This window comes from Centruroides vittatus, unplaced genomic scaffold, assembly GCF_030686945.1.
Source record: "Centruroides vittatus isolate TY-2023 unplaced genomic scaffold, ASM3068694v2 contig_874, whole genome shotgun sequence".
Taxonomy (NCBI): Eukaryota; Metazoa; Arthropoda; class Arachnida; order Scorpiones; family Buthidae; genus Centruroides; species Centruroides vittatus.
This window is the reverse complement of record NW_027122566.1, coordinates 947,955-968,982: the sequence shown is the minus strand read 5'-3', so window position 1 is coordinate 968,982 and position 21,028 is coordinate 947,955. Positions and strand designations below refer to the sequence as shown.

The following is a 21,028-nucleotide window of genomic DNA, read 5'->3' as shown; positions in this document are numbered from 1 at the left end:
CGTACGCATATAAAAAAATATCGAATAGTAGGCTACAAACTAAAAATGACTATTATCCTATTAAAGAAGTGAAAGGTTATATGCCTCGTTTGAATTAAAAATAAATATTTGTAAAATATATTTTTGTAAGTGTGTGTATAGAAATATGTTTTACATCTGTCTATAGAAAAGAAAATTTTTATCTATTAACCTATTCCCATACCCTGTAGCGCTGATGATTGGATACGTCACTTGTTTTATTCTAACGTCTCTCATAAATAAATAAATGTTTTTAGGACAACAAAATTTCATGTTCTTAAGTATTTTGGAACAAATGACAAAATATCTCTACATCGTACATATTTAATTCTCAATATCTGAACCACCTTCATTTTTAGGATTACTTCATTGAAAAAAATAAAGAACAGTTGTCATTAATTAACAATATAATTTGTATAGAAATTAATTTTTAATTTTATAACTAAGCAAAGAAATTCCCTTTTTTACTTGTATTTAGTCACAACGAAAGAGAAAAATATTTAATAATTAAAAGATTTAAGATGTTAAAATCGATACACGTGTATTTATAGACTTGAAATTCGTTTCAATTCCGTTAGTTTATTTTTTAATGTGTCTTCGAGTCTATTTATATTTAATATTTTTAGAATATTTAGCTAAATTTGTAATTTTCTATATAGTTTTTGATTAAAAACGATAACAAATTTCTTATTAAGGGTTTATCAGTCAAATAAAACTTTAAGCGCATTGTTTTGGCTGCGAGTTTTTTTTTTTTTTTTTTCGCAAATTTGAACCTCGCTCACTGAAAGATCTCTTTAGATTTAATCATTTCTCAAGTGGAATAAAAACTTTTATTTGAAATTCAATTTATCCAATAAATTATTGTGAATAATCAAATCGAAAATTGCCGATAATCATTATTAGAGAGATGATGATGTTTAGTGATAGGTTGTTGTTAAAAATTTTATACAGGTTCGCAAAATTATTGAAATGCTATTAAAAAGTAGAAATTGGCATAAGATAAGTTTATGTATTGACTTCAAAAGTTAATAAAATGATAATTTTAAGTGTGCTGTATCTGAAAATAACCAAAAAAATCTATCTTTCACAAGAACCAACAATCAATCATCCCATTTGTGTTGTAGTTATAACCTAACTTTTAATATATTTGTTTCGTTTAAAACGAGATATTTGTTACCATAACGTTTTTATAACAAACATGTTATAAAAACACAAGTATAAGTTCTTACATTTATAGGATACACTATGGAAAACAGTATAAATTTTTTTTTCTTTAGTTACATTAGAAAAAAAGAGGAGAAAAATTTTTGCCAAGAGGGCATTATTTATCTAATCACATGGTAAATTTGATTGTCTTAGAAACTAGGAGTCTAAATATAGGAAGAAATGAAATAGTACTAGTTTGAATAATTCAGGGGTAATAAAGTAGGTCACACAATGAGATATAAATTAACAGTTTAATAATCTAGCAACAGGATAATTTATGATCTATTTATTATTGAATAGTTCCTTTACTGTGACAATCATTATTCTATAGAATTAAGTTTAGATATTGCATTTATGATCAAATTTTTTGTGGTAACTTTTATAATATCAGAGACTTTTTAAGTTTTTAATATGATACTTTCTGGCAAAATATAGTGTCTATGCATCCCTTTTAACATTTTACTTTGGCATTTATATTTAAAATATTATTTTGACCTATATGTCAAATATAATAATAGTATTAATCATATTTTCTCAGTCAAAGGATAAACTAAAGCATGTCAGTATTTTTAATTAGAAATGACAAAAGTAGACAGAATGATTTTTCCAGTTTATTATATTCTTTGTATTATATAATTAAATACCAAGTAATTTGGTAGTAGTATCAAATTACTTAGTATATGATCATTAATAATAGCAGATTTACAACCGATTGTTTAAGGCAATTGTTTGGTCCAGTATCTGTGTGTCAGGCTTTGGATGTTTAGTACACTTGTATTATATAGTCTTTGTATAGTATTATTCAGTATATATTATTCTTTGTATCCTGTAATTGGATAAGAAAAATGAAAGATACTATTCAGTTTGTAATACAATACATATTTTCAAGTCATTTCAATTTGTTATATTGAAACATTATACATTAACAATACTACTGGTTGAAAATTGCATCTGTGGAAAAATCATTTTCCATATTTTATTACTTTGAAACAGTCTTCCATAGCTGTTTTAATCTTCATAAATGTTTTACTGGAAATTATCAATTTCTTATTCAGTTAATTCATTGTGTAATTAATACAGAAGAAATATCTGTATATATTAATTACATCATAAAGGATTTTCTGAAAAAAGTAATTTTTCTCAATGTATATATATAAAATATAATTACTAAAAAAAACTTAAAATCTCTTGACTATGTTTAGCAATTTGAATTTTATGTTTTGGAATAAGCATAATATAATAATAAAATTTCATTCATTACACAGATTACAACAATAATAATAATTTAAAATCACATTGATATGCCAGTTAAGCTTAAAAATAAAAATCCAGACCAAACTGTTAAATATGAATCTGTCTCATGATAAACAGGTTTGTGAAATTTCTCCATAGAGATTATATGGCCTACTCTTTCACCACATTTACCATGACAACAGTGATTTACCATGAGATAAATACTACTATTGAATAATTGAGCAGAGCTCTACATAAGTCAGAAGGTGTTTTGTCTGTGATTGAAGTTTAAAACAACTACATAACCTTTAAATAAGATTTTATGCAAATATGTACTGTACAACTCAGCAAGGCTGATGTCATGACAAAGCTGGAATTTTGTAATTCAATCTAAGAGCTGAGATATTTGAGGTCATAATTCTCCATGTAAAGTCTATGGGCCAATTGCTGGTTGTAAGCTAGTTGGTGCTACATGTTAATCAAGTTTATGATTGCTGTCAACTTATATTGATCTTAATTTTTTATTTTCGATTTAGATCAGTTTTAAACCATTTTTCCAGGCCTTTTCTCTGTTTCAAGCATTTAACAGTCAGTAGACCACTATAATACATGTGGGATGTTTTAAACATTTGACATTTTTTTCTTTATGACAATGGACATGCACATTCTTCACTGAACTAACAGGTTTTAAACTGTTTAAGACAGAACATTAGAAGTGTGTCACCACATTTTTGTTTTTATGTGAAGCCAGAACAGAAAAACCTAAAGTGCAGAGCTGTTTTGTTTTCCTAGAAAACACCTAGTATTATATTATGTAGGATTTAACTACTTTTCAAATTAAATGATTGTAAATGCATAAATGGATCAAGAAACAAATTTTGGGGGGGAGTAATTTTTAATTCATGTAATAAAATAAAAGTTCTATCACTTAAATTACTTAAACAATATAAAAATGTAACAAAATTGAAAAGTAATTATAAAAATGTAAATGTTATTTTAAAGAAATAATGAAGTTCCTATTAGCAATGAAATGTTATGAGGTAATTGCCCCTATTATCTTTCTTTGGTCCATATCTGTGTAAATGGGAATCTAAAAATGAACAATTTTTAATGGAAAAAATATAAAAAATATTACAAATTTCAACTGTAATTTTTGCAATGTAAGTGCAAAAGCAGTAGCAATATATTTTTAGCTATATTGACAAGAGCCTTGCTTCAGATGTTGTTAGTTGTGCCAAAAGCACAGTAATAATATAAGTTACAGTTTTTGACAGTTATGCTTTTGGCACAAGTTTCAAAAATTTGATTTCATTTTTTAAGCTTTTGGCACAGATTTCAGTGTAATCATCTAAATAATTATTTATATTTAGCAATAAATTTTCAAAGTTACACAGAAATTACATTGACATTCTACAGTTACTTTGTTATATTGATGTAGTAATAATATATTTTTATTTATGATAGTACATTTTAAAGTAACGTTTTTAGACAAATTTTGATAAATGAGTTGTAAATTTTGCATTAAAATATTTTTTATAATTATAAAATAAGTATAGTTAATATTAATGGTAATTTAAAATCTAACACATTATAAAATTTTATCTTTTAAATTACATTAATTTGTTTAGTATAAAAATTTTACTTTGTATTATTAATGCATATTATTTTTTTCTCATTAGCTGTGATATTTCGATTTAATGCATTTTCATTTGTGTATCTCATCTTGCTATTGGTAGCACCTTTGCTACCTAGGCCATCTTCTAATTCTGTAGTAACAGGTTAGTACAAATAAAAAATTTTATACAAAATAAAAAAAATTACATATTTTTAATAATATGCATTTTATATTTGCAGGTCACACTGGTCGTTATTTAAAATCTGTAATAGGAATAAGTGCTATATTCTGTATTGCACAAGTTACTTTTCAAATTGTTTTACTTAGTTTGGGTTCCTATGGCTCATTTATAAATTATTGTAAGTTTAAATTTATATTGATTTGTTGTTTATTATTTTAAATTTTATTTAAAAAATTTTTTATATTTGGATTATACATCTGAGGAACATGGAAAAGTCTCATAGGTTCCCCAGATTCTAATTATCTTAGGGGATCTTATGTCAATTGCTTTATTTTGTACATACAGTTGTTCTTTCAGTATCTTGATTAATTGAATATAAATATTCCTTTGTCTTACATACTTAAATATATAAGTAAATATATTAATGGTGCGGTTTATTTTTAAAATTTTTAAAAATATAAAAAGTTTAAGGTTAAAAAGATTAAATCAACCGTCCGTAACAGCATTTAATCAGAGACAAAGCCAATACTGAGATATTTAAATGCTAGTATTTATTATTACTATGTATTTCGGGTGTAATTTAATTTTTTTATACCCCTCTTCAGGCAATACAAAAACGTTTTTGGAAAAACTAGTTAATTATAAATTTTCCATAATCGACGAATCATTGTTATTAATGGATTATGGAAAATGTATAAACTAACTTTTGTTTTTTTCAAAAACGTTTTTGTATTACCTGAAGAGGGGTGTAAAAAGATTAGATTACACCTGAAATGCATAGTAATAATAAATACTAGCATCTAAATATCAAAGTATTGCCTTTGTCTTTGTTTAAATGCAGTTATGGATGAAAAAACAATGATTCTTTCTTCCACGGAAAACCTTGACAATCCAGTGTTGGGTGTTTATACAACTGGTAAAAACAATGGTTGATTTAATATTTTTAACTTTAAAGTTTTTATATTTTTTAAAATTTTAAATATTCTTTTGATTGTTGTTTTTTTTAATTAAAAAAAATTTTTTTAAAAAAGCTGTTCAGCATGGCCCTGAGGCAGTTTTGGTACACAATGCAAACCTTATATATGGCATCCCTGATTCTATGTTAATTATGAAAAAACTTATGGGCTTTTTATTCCATGACTCATTTTGGTGCCTCCAAGGTTAGAACCCAGATTATATGCCCACTCTCATCCCTCCTTAGTTATGCTGCTGGGCAGCCTAATCATCTATCTCTTACCAAATTACTTTGTAATTATTTTGTCTTATAATAAAGGAATCTGGCTGTTCATTTGATATTTGAAGTAACCTAATTCCATTTTACTAATATAAATACTGCACAAATAACCAAGATCCAGCAAGAAGAAACTACAAGAAAGCATATGTTTTTATCATATTTAATGGAAAATGTCAGACTAATTGACTTTCACAGTTCAAATGAGCTGTTAAAGCAGAAAAGTTACTAGGAATAGATGATTACCGTCCATGTGTTAAAAGAGGGGTGACATGAGAGAGAGAGAAGGTTGTAAAATTAAACTTTGTAGATCAACTTCCACACAGGAGGGAGGAGTTATATATGTATGTAAAGTTGATAGCTGCATTTTTCTCACAGCTTTGTAAATTTCTAATTGTTCTAAATATCAAATTTAATAAGCTGTCCTTTGAAGGAAGTGCTATGTAAGAGGTGTGCTTGATTGAAATGTACTGTACATCTATGTCATGTCAGAGCAAAGGTTGCTAGCCAGCCCTTTTATGATGGAAGTTTGATGTTCTTTGAGGCAATGTTTAAAGGTCACTCTGTAGCACCCACGTATTCTAAGTTTTGGTTGGCTTTGTGATCTGTAACAGGGATAGTATACAGTATATACCAGATTTGAGGTGCATATCTGAATTGTCTAGCGTTATGGAAGAGGGTGAAAACTGAGGGACTTCTGAAAGCTAATTGAAAGTTATTTTTTCCAGCAATTTTTATACTGGGTGACCAGTTTTCTGTATGTAATAGCTTTGTATATGGTTTCATGGAAGTGATTGTTAGATATGATGGAGGTGGAGAAGGAATGACAATGAATTAGACCTTTGATGGTGTTTGGAGAGTAACCATGTTGCCAGTGTCGTCTTAGGGGAGGGCCTATGGGGCTCTTTCCTAAAGACGGCACTGGCAACATGGCTATGACCTCAGGGCCCCTGAATCCGAAAGTAATAAAGTTACAAAGAAAACAAATAGGTTACTTGAAATGAAGAAACCATTAATAATACAATTGAAATTACTCCTCCAACACATAGTGTGAAGTTTTGAGTACAGGGTGAAAAATCTCACTGGCTAAAAAAAAAATAAGGTCAACAGATTTTCTGGGATATGTTAAAAGGGTGACAGCATGATATCTGTAACTGGTCTCACCCGTGCTAGCTACACCAGCAACCCCTAGGTCTGTAATCTAGTATTGATTCTGTTTCTTCATAGGGGGCCTCAACATTCTTCTGGCCCAGGGCCCCTTACGTTCTAAAGATGGCACTGCATGTTGCCTGGCATACTGAGTGATAGATTGAAATTTCTTATCCCTGCCTTGAATATCAGAGGAATGGGTGAAGGGTCAACAAATTAGGCCACTGAAGTCTGCAGGAAGCCTATACACCATCAGATTTTCATCTTTACCCCTTCTCATATTCCTTTTTTTCTTTAACATGGCTGACTTTAGTTGAGATGTTTCTATTGGTTAAGGTAAGCTACAGATCAAGGAAATGAACTTCTTGCTTGTTATCCTATTCCAGGGGGAGACAAAGGCTGTAGGGATTGGTGTTGATTATTTGCAAGAAATCTTGAATACAGGATTTTTTTACCACAAGATAAGAATATTGTTGACATAATGTGCATATAAGAAAATGTGATGGTTGAAGACAGGCAGAACAGAGATCTTGAGTTGCCAAATGACTATTTTTCAAAGGGTGCCTGAGAGGGGGCTGCCCAAAGGTACACCCCTACCTTGCCGAAAAGTCATACCCTTGAAAGCAAAATAGAAGCATGGCGTAAGAGATTGGCAAGTTCTAGGATATTAAGGTGATTCTTAGCTGAGTCCTGAATGCTACTAAGAAGGAATTTATGCAGAGAACAAAAGCAGGGTTCAATGTGGATGGAAGAATAAAGAAACCATAACATATACTGGGCCTTGGATTGTGAGATCCTTGAGGCATTTGATTAACTCCATTATGTTGGTGTTGGTTTACAGGTATATATATATATATATATATAGGAAGGTTGTCTAAAATGTAATTGTTTATTATTTTTTTGAAGCATATGGTATATGATGAAGATTTATCCACAGTTGGTTGAAGTTGTGTGCCAGGCTTAATGCATTTTCATGAATGTGAAGATACAAGGTATGGCAGGGACAGTGAATGTAACATTACGAAGATGAAGGAGGCATGCTCGTAAAGCATTGGAAAATCAAATTTCCTTGGACTGGGACTTTTGGAGGAAGCTGTCAGGGAACAGTGGGTGCCACTGTTATATATTCCTGGATGCCACTTCAATATGTAGACCTATACGTAAGAACAATGTCTTTAGACTTATCGGCTTTGAGGGGCAATGATGTCAGTAAATTTCATCCATTTCTTAGACTGCTGCATGGATTTCCTATACCGAATTTTGAGTAGTTGAATTTTACTAATATATTTTCCTGATAAGTAAATAATGATAATATTTTATACTTAATTTTTTTTGATGATACATATATCATAAAATAAAGTTCTTGTAGTAGCATATCTATATTATGAACTTTTCTTTTAAATTGGACTCAAAATGAAAAATAATGTAGTAAAAAACTATAAGCTGCTGTGTTTAGTGATGCAAAATTCTTACTCACTAATTATGCTAAGATCCTGAACTTATTTCTAACAAAATATTGATCGAGAGTTCTTAATAGTGAATGCTAAGTTATAACTGGCAATGTCATCTTTTTCTGTTGCATCATTGTCATTTATAAGACATATAGACTAGTTTATATATACAGTAAGACCTCACTTAATGCTGCCTTGTTTAATGCTGATTCAATATAACACAGTCTGCTCAAAGCCTAAAAAAAAGCGCAAAATTTACGCTGATTTAAATTATTGTGACATTTTATTGATTCATATATAATGCGATTATTTACAAACATGATCCGATCAGCAAAAGGTGGCAAAAAGGTGTACTTTCTTCAAATCTATGTTTGTTTGGTGCAATTTTGGAAAAATATAACATCATGGATGCCATAGGCAATATTGGTTTTGCTTGGCAAGAATTAACTGATAAATGCATGAACAAAATGTGGAAGAAGTTATGGCTGAAGGTATCCAAGAATTCTCAATGAGAAGAGTCTATCACTGTATCGTTAAGTTGACCAAAGTCAACCTAATTGATACAGCAGGACTAGAAGATGTAGACAAGCAGGATATTGAGGAGTTACCATAGGTTTCCAGTGATAGTCTTGCCAATGATGGCCTTCAAGAACTGGCAGAACAAGGAATTCATGAAGAACTGGAAAATAGAGATTTCTGAAAACAAAGAACCCAAAGAATTTCTCTACAGATTTCCTTAGTAAAAGTTGGTAATGATAACTGAAATCATTGATCAAATTGTAGCGAATGATCCAGATTTTGAAAGGAGTGCAAAAGCAAAACGAGACGTTTTGGATGCAATCTTCTGCTACCAACATTTGCTTAAGGAAAGAAAAAAGCGAAAAAACAAATGAAACTTCACACGACTTTATTGCAAAAAAAACAAGAATTTTAGAAAAGTCAGGACCTTCATCACAAAAAATGAACTTTACATTTCTTTGTGCATATGTTTATGTGTTATTTAACATATATTATTATACAATTTAATATAAAAATAACTTAAAATTAAAGTAAAATTTGTTTATTTTTGGTCGCGTGTTCCCCTATCCCTATTTACTCTATGTTAAAATGACTTTGTTTAATGCTGTTTCGTTTAGTGCTTTGTCGTCTAGGAATGCATCCTCCGCATTAAACGGGGTCTTACTGTATTTATTTTAACAATCACAAAACTATGATTACAATAAATAAAGAGGAGAATATATCACAGACAGAATAGACAATCATTTGTGTGTTCTGCCATTTTTAACACAATTTGATTCATAGATTGTGCACTATTCAAAGATATTCATAACAATTGTTCTAGCTAATTAGATTTCTCATTTAGCATTCCACATTATTGAACATAGCCCAGTATCTCAAACATCCCTATTTTTTAAAAAATATGTTTCTTCTACTATAATCATATTTCTTTCTAGTGCCTTCTTCACTGAATAAATATTTAATATAAATATAATTAATAGTTGTAAGAAGCATTATATTTTATTATAAACAATATTGTTAATTAAATTTATCTTATTTGAAATATTTTACTTGTTATTTATATTAGAATATTTAATCTTTGTCTCAGTATTTTAGCTAGTTAATTGAATCCTTTATATATTTTTATATTTTTTGTTGTTTAATGATATTAATATAAATAAAAGTAAATATAGCTTATTGATACATTTTATATTAGAAATATTTAAATGATTTTAATTCTTACAGGTAATTGGGATGGTCATCTATATGGATTAATAGGGTTGAATAGATTAGATAGTATAGAAGTTTTGCAAGCTATTCGTTTAGTTGGATTAGATTTTTTAGTATTTTTTTGTTCAGTTGCTGTTTTAGTAACATGTGAAAAACTTCAAGATGTTTCAACACCATGTGAAGGTCAAGAACAAATGGATGCCGCTACTCTAAAACCAACATTACAAAGGAAAAAGCGCACTTCAGAATTTTTTTTATTATTAGGCGAAACATTAGTTCTTATATTCATGGCTGGAGCTGGTATTCTTCAACCTTCTATTTTCTCTTCAGTATATTTTGTAGCATTTCTTGCAATATGTTCATGGATAGCATGTAATTTAAAATTGGGTCATAGATATGCTATTAGCAAAGTACCACTTCTTATTTATTGTGCTACTCACTTCACAATTATATATATATATCAGTTTGATTTTGCACAGCAGTTAATTCCACACCAAAGTCTTTATGCAAGGTAGGAAAATATTATTTAGTTATGTTTAATTTAGAAGTTGATTAATTCAATGGTTCTCAACTGATATGTCACAAACTTCCTACAGCAACCAACAATTCAAAAAACTAATCTAAAAATGATCATTTTTGTTAGTATTTTTTTATATTTTACAATTTTAAATAAAAAGAACTGTCATTCAGTAATGTCATATCTTGTTTGTACATATTCTTGCATCTTTGCAGTAAATGCATATAAGTGACACTTATGCCTTAGCACAATTAACATGTTAGTTCTTCTCTAAAGCAACATTCACAAGTGTTACTTGGTCAGTTTACAATTTTATGGTTATGATTTTATATTGTTTAATAAACATCTTGTATTACATTTTTCTTGCACTGATATTATTAGTTTCACTTGTCAATTTACATCTTGATAAAAGGATTAATTACATAATTTTTTATTAAATAAATAAGAGTGTCATATCTGACATCAGAAGAAACAACATTGATATCTCATTGTTATTTTTACATTATTTACAACAGATAATCAAAGCAAGAACAGTGTTGATGACAACTGTAATGGTTCTCTGTTATACAGTGAAGTGTTAGAAATCTGGACTAATTGGGACAAAGAGCCCAAACATATTTTCAAATATATGTGTAAATTAATATGTATTTTTTGGTGGCAGAATTCAAATTTCCAATGTCTAGATTTTTGATGCTTTACTGTATTTCTATTAATAAAATTCTAGAATGTTTTTAAATTGTGTGAATTTTAGACTACACAATTTTTATCTTAAAAATTATTTTTTAAATATGTTTATTAGTTTCTGGTACTTTTTATTGCCATTTTAATATATTTTTGCAATAAATAAAGTACAGTTTTTAATTAATTATAAATTTGAAATTAAAAGATTTAAAACAAATTTTGAATTTATGCATACAAATTAAAAATTTAAGTACAAAGTAAAAAGCACAACAAAAATAAATAAAGAAATGATATAGTTATTATTAACTTCATATAACAAAATATGCTTATTTATATGTATGAAAATTAGAATATTTTGAAAATATTTTTGTTTGCATTTATTTAGAACTCCCTGATAAGAGGGAGCTGATTTTGTAAAGAAAATCAGCTCAAAGTAGGCAAGTGCAATAAAAATGGCTTTTATGAATGGCTATTACATATGACTGTTTTAATACACTTAATTTATAGTTATATTAGTCATAAACAAAATTATTGTACTATATGTAAAAGAAATACAAACTGACATATGAAGTAATTAATAACATTATATTTACTGCAATTATTAAATAATTTAATTGATGCTTAATGAAATTTTAATCATTATCTATAATCAGTATGATATAACATTCATTTTATTAAAATTTAAAAATATAAAAAGCATAGTAGATTTGATGCTTTTCTGTTTCAGATTTGTAACTTTTAATTTTGTAAAAGTTACATAGTACATGGAAGACCTAATCTGAATGAAATGACAAAACAAAATAAAAACTCAAATATCCTATTAAAAAATTTCAATGTAATTTCTGTTGATTGTGCTAAATTTGTAATTTTGTATTTATTTATAATTACTGTAATAGATCATATTTGATACTTCATAATTAATGTATCAGATCTAAAAGTACAGTTTTTTTAATCGAATGACAGGATATGATCATTTTTATTTTCTTGTTAACACCAAAACTTTGAAATTATGGAAGGGTGCCATTAGCTCAGAAAAGTTGAGAACCATTGGATCATTATTTTTTAAATTGCTTTTAATAATTAATTATTTAAATTAATATGTATTTTCAGATTGTTTGGATTATCTGGTTTGGTTAATTCAAATTGTACCAGTGCACGAGTTTTAAATTTTCGTCATTTAAATTGGACAATGTATGTCAGTCCATTTTTTATTATGGGATTGTATTTTTTATTAGCAACGATGTTACGTTATAAAGTGATTTGTCCAGTAAGTTATTTGCGATTTAATTTTAATTAAGAATAGAAATTATCAAAATTTTTAAAATATAAAAATATAAATAAAACATATTTAAAAAATATAAACATTTTGCATGATAATTGTGGTTTTGTTTAGTAAAAAGCATGAATTTGCATGCAAATATTAACAGAAAAATAAGAAATTTTTAAAATAATCCAAACATATAAAGAAGAATTTACTGATATAAAATTACTTATATTAAAATTATATTTTATTAAAGAAATAACATGTTGAAAGCAAAGAAAAACTAATTAAATACATAACTTTTATTCCTATAAATTATTATTATCTTTTAAGTTCTGCCTCATTATTTTCTGTCTGATATTTTGTATCCAGTTTTCAGAGATTTTATTTGTTCAGGTAAGAGAGGAAATACATAAAGTGGAGAATGCGGTAGCACGAGGTGATTCTCAAAGATCTACTAGCAGTTTATTACGACGTCGTATACATAAAAGAGATAGGGCAGCAAGTGTATGTAGAAACTAATCTAATCTTTGCTAACCATTGTTCATTTTGTTAGAAAAATATTATTTCAATTAATTTTTTATTATATTTTAATAAAATTATTAATACAACCAATTTAAAAAGTAAAATTGAAAGAAAAGAATTTGATTAATCTGTTGACATTCAGAAATACATCTGTAAGACCCCTATGATATAATCTTATGCTTATATAGCTATAGATATTTATATAGGTTTTCTATGGAAATTTTCTATCTATATGTTTGAGCATAAAAATTGCTCATATTATTTTATCAGAAGACTCAGAATTTTTCCATTGATTATTCTTATGCATGCCAAGAGAATTATAAAAATTAAATCCTGATTGCTAATAATTGATCTTGTGTAATAGTATTATATAATGAGATACAACATATGCACAGAAGAAAGTTTAAACTATGATATACTTTCACAAGAATTTGTATATGGATAAAAATGTCTTATATAGAGGATGAGCACAAAGTTGCATTAACATCAATTTTAATAACTATCTTAGTGTATCTAAAATACTAAAGAAGAGGAAAGGAAAAAAAAAATAATAAGAATTCAGGACAATTGCAAACAGTTACAATGATAAAATGATTCAATCTGAGTTTATCCTTCTTTCTTTTCATTTCAGTTTCACTTAACTACACATAATACCCGATTACATGTGCTAGATCCATATCTGTTATTCATCGTATCCTTCAGTGACTATTGGAACTCTAACACATACAAACAACAATAGAATGTTTGTTCCAAAAACTTCTTGAAGTCAAGTCACAATAAAACAAAAAACTTTTTTCAGTTTTCAATTTTTTTGTATAATCTTAAATGGAGACATATTGTCCTCTTTTGTTCAGTCTTTCATCAAAATTCATTCTCTGCTGACACACTTTTGCTAAGCTTCGTCTCCTAAAGACCTGATAGGAACATCCTGACCCAACAATTGTATAGCTTCCACAAATCTGTTATTTTAGATTGTTCAATTACCATTCATGCAACTAGAAATGATACGCAGAGTTAAGTACCAACTTAATAAATGGAAAGGAAAGGACAGGCTTAAACATCAAAATTACAAAATAAATATTTACATAATTGTGGTTTTGAATTATCACACTAGATTCGTTTCTGTATGAAAATATCATCAAAATGGATACCTTGGATCAAATTTTGGATATGCATATTTTGTAATAGTCTTGAAATTCAGATATCCAAATTAATGTTGTTAGGAATATTTTTCTGCTTTGTTTATGACAAATTTATTGAATTTTAATAAAATAATTTAATAATTAATGAAAAGAAATTTTTGATTCTCTAATAAATTTACAAGAAAGAGATAAACTTGATATTTATTTTGAATACCACTCAAAGTTTCTATCTGAAACATCCAGATAAAATTTATTAACAAATTTAAAGTGATACATTATCAGTAAAAATATAATTTATAAATAAATTCTAATATGATTTTTTTTTTCTTAAAATTTGGATGCCAACAGATTAATCAAACTTTAAAATTAAAACATAATTTATTAAAATTTAAAAAAATATTTTTTAACTATAATGATAATAATAATCACATTTTTTTATACTTCTAAAAAATATTTTTTGAAGTAATTTAATAGAATTAATAAAAGTAAAAAAACAAATTCACATTTTTGCCATCTTCAGTTTCAAAAATTGATATTGTAAAAAGAGTTTGCTTATATTAAAGTAACTAATTTATTTAGTACTAATAAAGGTAAAATGCAAATATTTTGAATGAAAGTTCATTGCATTTACTAAGATATGATGAAAGTATAAAGTAAATAACCATATTTTAACTAAAAAATTTATATGTTAAAATGTTTATTCAATAATGATACTTTTTTAGATGAGTGAAAAAGTTACATTATCTTAAGTTTACAATGGCCTTTTTAATTTTCTACTGTAATGATGATTATAAGAAAGTGCACATTTTTCTTATTACAAGAAAAAAAAATTGTGAATATAAAGCAACATTTGTTGCAAATTTCAACTAAAAATTTGTAATTACCGTATATTTTCTCCAAACAAATTCATGTAGTTTGCAGGCAGGATAAAAAAGTCTGTCAATGAAATTCAAAAATTTTCATTCATAAGATTGAATGCCATTTTCTGAATTTTTTAAAAACTGCTTATGAGTCCTGCTTGAAAGAAAAAAAAATTACTTTCGGTTCTATATATAATAATTGTTTTGACATTAGAAAATTTTATTATCTTCAAAACTGGAAGTATATACAAATATTAACTGGAAACATTGATATTTAATTTACTATGTAAAACTGATTAATATTATCATTAAGATAAACTGCAGCATGAAATGAATTTTGAGAAATGAATGAGTTCTTATGATTTATTGATTTATTATTTCTAAGTTATGACATTATATCAGTACGTTTTTATATTATTAAACCTTTATTTCAAATTATTTGATTTGATTTGCCATCTTTTAAGCACAAGCTTTTAAGTTCACTAATAAACAAACACAAATAATTCACAAATCTCATAATAATATTTATTATTATTAATTGTAATTTTTCTCAGCAATTAGAAAGAGCATTGCAATACTATTCAGATTAATAAAAATTCAAGATTAATTTTAAAAATCTCTTGTTTTCATTTTAACTTACTGTTACTTTTTATAAGATAGTATAGATGTGAACTTTGTACTGATTTTTGTATGTGTTAAATTATTCAAAAGATAGAATTTCTAAATAAAGAATGACAAGTAGCTTCAAATATTTAAAAAGATTATATATAGCATTTAATATTTAAGAAGAGAATGCATTTTACTTTATTTAATTATTAAACATTTTGTTTTTTATTTCAGTTGCACTATAGATTTGGATTTAATTTCTTATTAATAAAGAAATATCTGAGTTGTCAAAAAATTTTTAGATACTAACATTTTAATTTTAACAAAATTTATTGAATCTATTTTAATGCCTTCCCTATTCTCTAAGGAAAAAAGCATTTGTAATATATAACTTTATAATGCACAATACAAATGATTCCTTAAATGAAAAGATTTTATTATGATCATCTAGAAATTTATACTTTAGAAGCATTTTGCTTGAAACTGGCACAAGATTTCGTAATATTATGCACGATTGGCAGGTTGTCAGTTAATAAGTAATTGAGGAGTTTTATATGTGAATAGATTGATGCTAAAAAGTAGAATAATAAATGGAACAGAAATAGTAATGATGATCACAAACTACAGTAGATAATTTTTCGAATCAGATATGCTACAGTGTAAAGACAAATTTTTTTTTTGTTCGAATGATTGAATTGCATTTATTGACCTTAGTAACTCATTAGATGGATGGGGTTGCATTCACATCTCCACGATTCTATTTGTGGGAAGATGAACAGAATTTCCCGAGCAAAACAATATTTCATAGATTAAACATCAGAACATTCTGACTTTTATTTTGTTATTTGCACATTTATGTTCCAATGGACATAATTCTATTACTGCAAAATGGCACCTTAATTTGAATATCACCTATTATTTCTGCTTTTAATGCAATTATTTGTAATTAGTACTATCACTAGCAAATTTTTAATGAATGAGTTAATATTGTCAATGGTCTGATTGATGAAAAGATCTTACTTGGAATATATATATTATTGCTTTTTAAAATTATGAATGAAATAGCTAATTAGATAATGATAATAGCATAAAATTTCTTTAATAATAATTATTTGCATTTATTTATTGAAAATTTATAAATAATTTTATAATGTTCAGCTTGATAAAAAGATTACCTTGCATATTTGGTAAAAGATTATAATTGATTGTGCAAAAATTAGAAAGCCATCTTTTGTAATTAGTTTGGATACTCATATGGCCATTATGAGAATACATATTTGAATCTCATTTAGACTTCCAAAATTTTTATGGCTAATTTAAGATGAAATATCATGTTCTTGTCCACATATATCCTGGTCAACTGTTGTGATTCAAAGTTTACCTATAATAGGTTAACCTGAGGCCAGTTCTATAATTTGCTCACATTAGTGCTCCAAATTCAGAATAATCTATAAAATGAAACTGTAAATTTGAATGAAAATACTCTCCAAATGAAAGGTTTCTCATCAGATAAACTATAATTGTTACTAATGAATTTAATTTGTGGTGATATTAAAATAAATCAAAAACTAAGCTTATCCAACATTTTCATCTTTTATCATCACTCCACAAATTCTTAAGCCAATATAATAACTATATGATAGAAAATTATAAAATTAAAACTGACAAGAAATAGTTTGTTTTAACTGTTCAGATTTGTTATATTAAATACTCTGATATAATAAATCTAAGCAATTAAAAGATAATGTTTTTAAAATAACTACTAATTATTTTAAAACCATTATTTTTAATTGTTTATAATAGATAAAATTCAATAATTTAGAAAAATAAAGTATGATGTTACTTATTTACTTTCAGTTTAACTCTCATAATATAATTTTCTCTCTAAAATTATTATTGAATGTTTTTTCCAGGCAATTTTAGAGTTATTTAATGCTAATACTTACATTTTTCGCATATAATTATATATTAACATAGTAATTAATTTTACATTGCTTTAAAAGTTTTATCATTAATTAGAATGCCTAAAAACAGTCATTGCTACCATTATTAATATTCTTAATTACAAATTTAATAAACAAAATAATTAGTTTCTTTTTGTAATGTGACTGAATTATTATGTTACTCAGTATATGCATTTAATAATTGAATTTTTGTGAATTAATATGTTGATTTTTTTTAAATATTGTGTTTTTTTTAAACAAATACTGAAAATTATAAATTACAGGTACAATTACTTCTTACACATAAAATTACTTCTTAAGACATAAAATTTAAAATTATATCAATGTTTACAGATTTCAAACTTTAAAAATTTTATCTGAAAAAATTTATTAATTTTAATAATTTGATGAAAAATAAAATTAATCTAATTTATTGTATTTTTAATTTAGTTAGAAGTATCCTTTTATTTATTATTTTTATATTCATTTTATTGTTTTTAATAAAATATTAAATTTAATTAAATTTTTAATTTTAGAATTACAATTTTGTACATTAGCATGAAAAATAAATTATTTATTAAACGATTAGTAATTCTATATTAATTACTGCTTGTTTACGTATGATTTCATTTGCCATTTTATTATTGCTTTCAATGAATTTTGCTTAACTTCTTAATTGAAATGTTAATATAGATTATAAGTAATTAGACTATTTCTAATTACTTTTTAGAAATTCACTTTTTAAGCAATATTTTTAATAATTAGATTTTATCCATATTATGTTAAAATTCAAATTAAACAATACAGTTTTTAATTTTTTAAATTAAAATTTATATTTTATTTATTTAATTTTATCTATGTAAGGTATACAGTACATAAGCCATAATACAAAATTGAAGAATTTAAAAATAAACAAATTTTTCTCTTCCCCCTCTTGTTTTTCTTATTAAAGATTTTCTGTAATAAAGGGGGAAAATAATTTCTATAAAACATTAATTTTGAACAAATACCATAATTTTCTCTCTATTGTTCATAGTGACATAATCTGCAGATGCATTTTTTTATTGACGACAAAATCTTTATCATTATATGATTTGTGCAAGTTTGTATCATCATTTATTTGCTTTCTTGGCATACAGCAATAAAATCATACATTTTTTGAGGACAGCAATCTCTGATTTAAAACCCTGTGATCAAGGATAGCTAACACTAATACAGTAGAGCGTCGTTAATTGGAACGTCGGTAATTGAAATGGCCGGAAATTGGAATGATTTTCAGTCGGACTGTGTCGTGCTGAATCGAACGTTTTTGATACTAAATTTACTTCTAAAGTATAATTTTCATGTTTTTTATATTCTTTAATATATTTATTTTGTTTGTACAAAATAAAGAAATAATTTTTAACGATACAATAGCCTCGATTATTATTATAAAAATTTTCGTTAGGCTTAAAATCGACAAAAATTCAACACGAAGCGACACGCAACAGAGAAAAATTCAACAGGAAGCGATACGCAACGGAGAAAAATTTGAACATCGGACAGGTTAATATATTTTTTCGTACAAAGTCGGAAATTGGAACAGACGACTAATTGGAACAACCCCAGTCCCCAATTGACGCCAGTTTTCGACGCTCTACTGTATGTTAAGAAAATTTTTTTCTTACTAAGTCCAAACAGCTACACTTGCTAATTGCACAGTTTAACAATTGAATATTAAATGTAATAGTGTAATGGACAATAAATACATACTACTAATATATAACAATAAGTTGTATGTTTATTCATAACCACTCATCAAACCTGATAATATTAAACCATTATTATAACCCGATTATTTACGGCAGTTGATGATGTAATGTTTATTCATGTTTAATTTCATCACTGGTTCATGCTATTATTGCCCCAAATGTGAAAATGAAGTTAACTTTTTTCAGAGTTTGAGCAACTCTGTTCACGATTATAATTCTAATCTCAAATTTTTAACAAAGCTAAAGTAAATTAATAATAAATTAAATAAAGAATAATTTACAATAAAAAAAAATCAGTTCCACACAAAGATTACAGTATGTTGCGGTATGATGTTTAGATAGGTTTGAATGATTGTTTTCCTGGTGTTTGTGAATCTTTTTATTAATAAAATATCATAATTAAATCTTTCTCTCTTATCTTTCTCTATAAGAACTTTCTGGATTTGTCAGCGGAACAGATATTTTTTGTATCAATAGGGAATAATAAAACTTGGATGCTATCAATAGGGTTACCATATGTCTGTATTTAGTATGGACAGTCCATACTTTAAAGGCTCTGTCTGTGTCCATACAATACTTAGAAAAAATAAACAAACAGCCTATACTTTTTAACTGATTGTGCAGTTAATAGTTAAATCATAATCACTTGGATTTAAATCTGACAAAAGGTGCTAAATTTTTGATGATGATTATTGTATTTGTTGGCTAGGTGGCAACATTATATAAGCAAATGTAATAGCTCTGTTGCATAGAGGACATGTCTGCATTCATTATAACAATTTTTTTTTAATAAGATAGTACTTGTTGTTTAAGTGGTAAAATAATTTTCTTATATTTAAAATTGCATTCTGTGTCCCATAGGAAAGTGTAAATTGAAACTTTGTATTATATGTCTACATTTATTAGTTTGAGAAAAATGAATAAATTTCTTTTATTTTGCTTCACTGTCTGAGTACTTTTAATGCTAATCTGTATGTATTTTGCCTTTAACTGTTATGGTAACCCTATTATCAATCACTATTGATTAACTAAATTAAAATATATTAAGTTAAGCTTAAAACACATATTAATGAAAGTGACTTGGAGATGTTTATTAGAAGACCAACGTGTGTAAATAACACTATATTCCATTTGTGATTTATATCGATATTTATAAAATATTCTAATAAATCAAAGTATATTGCTTCCTTTTTCTTTTTTTAATTTTATATAGCTTTAATAATTAATCATAAAATTCGTTATTAAATAACTAATAATCATTCAATCAACTACATTAAGAAATTCAAATGAACAAAAGCAGCTTTAATGATAAATTAAAGTCAATATACATATATTTTTGTTTTCTTCAGAAAATGCTTATTCCTATTTTTAAAAATGTGTAGAAAAAATTAATTACTGAAATTGAATAAAAGAGTAAAAGAAAACATACTTAAAATATAGTTACAGTAATAAATTAAATAAAAACTTCAAACTTAAAAAAATTCTAATTGATCCTGTGTTTTTATAGTTACAGTACAAGACTGGAATTGACATGAGTTTTTAATGTTTTGAAAAATTTTTAAATCTGTAGTTACAGAATGGGGCTTTTTTAGAAAATTCTGAAACATTTGAAAATGTGCAAATTTGCAATTTAACTGACTTAATCAAGAACCAAACATTTTTTATGGCAGTATTAATTATTATATACTTCCATACATTAGTTATTATCAAGGATTTAATTCAGAATTTTCTTTTCATTTTTATTTATTACTCTTTAACCTTTTACTATCAATATTCGATATATGGAAAATTGTTGCTGGTTAGTATTGTGAGAACAAATAATTTCTATTGAGAAAGATTTAATCAAATTCAGTATTCAAATTCATGCACAATACAAATATATATTTTCATTAACATTAACATTATTTCCTGAAAAATAAAAAATAGTGAC

General features: G+C 26.2%; 1 protein-coding gene across 3 annotated transcripts in view; it reads left to right on the top strand.

The window, feature by feature from the left end:
• Positions 1 to 21,028, top strand: part of LOC136982880 (piezo-type mechanosensitive ion channel component 2-like) — a 186,569-nt gene that overhangs the window by 20,161 nt on the left and 145,380 nt on the right. For 2 of the 3 annotated variants that reach the window (XM_067279431.1, XM_067279430.1), the window contains exons 3-7: positions 4,137 to 4,235; positions 4,312 to 4,431; positions 9,828 to 10,323; positions 12,121 to 12,277; positions 12,668 to 12,778. In XM_067279431.1, coding sequence (XP_067135532.1) covers positions 4,137 to 4,235; positions 4,312 to 4,431; positions 9,828 to 10,323; positions 12,121 to 12,277; positions 12,668 to 12,778 — 983 coding nt within the window. The remainder of the gene's footprint in view (positions 1 to 4,136; positions 4,236 to 4,311; positions 4,432 to 9,827; positions 10,324 to 12,120; positions 12,278 to 12,667; positions 12,779 to 21,028) is intronic. The other variant, XM_067279432.1, reaches the window with a different exon arrangement.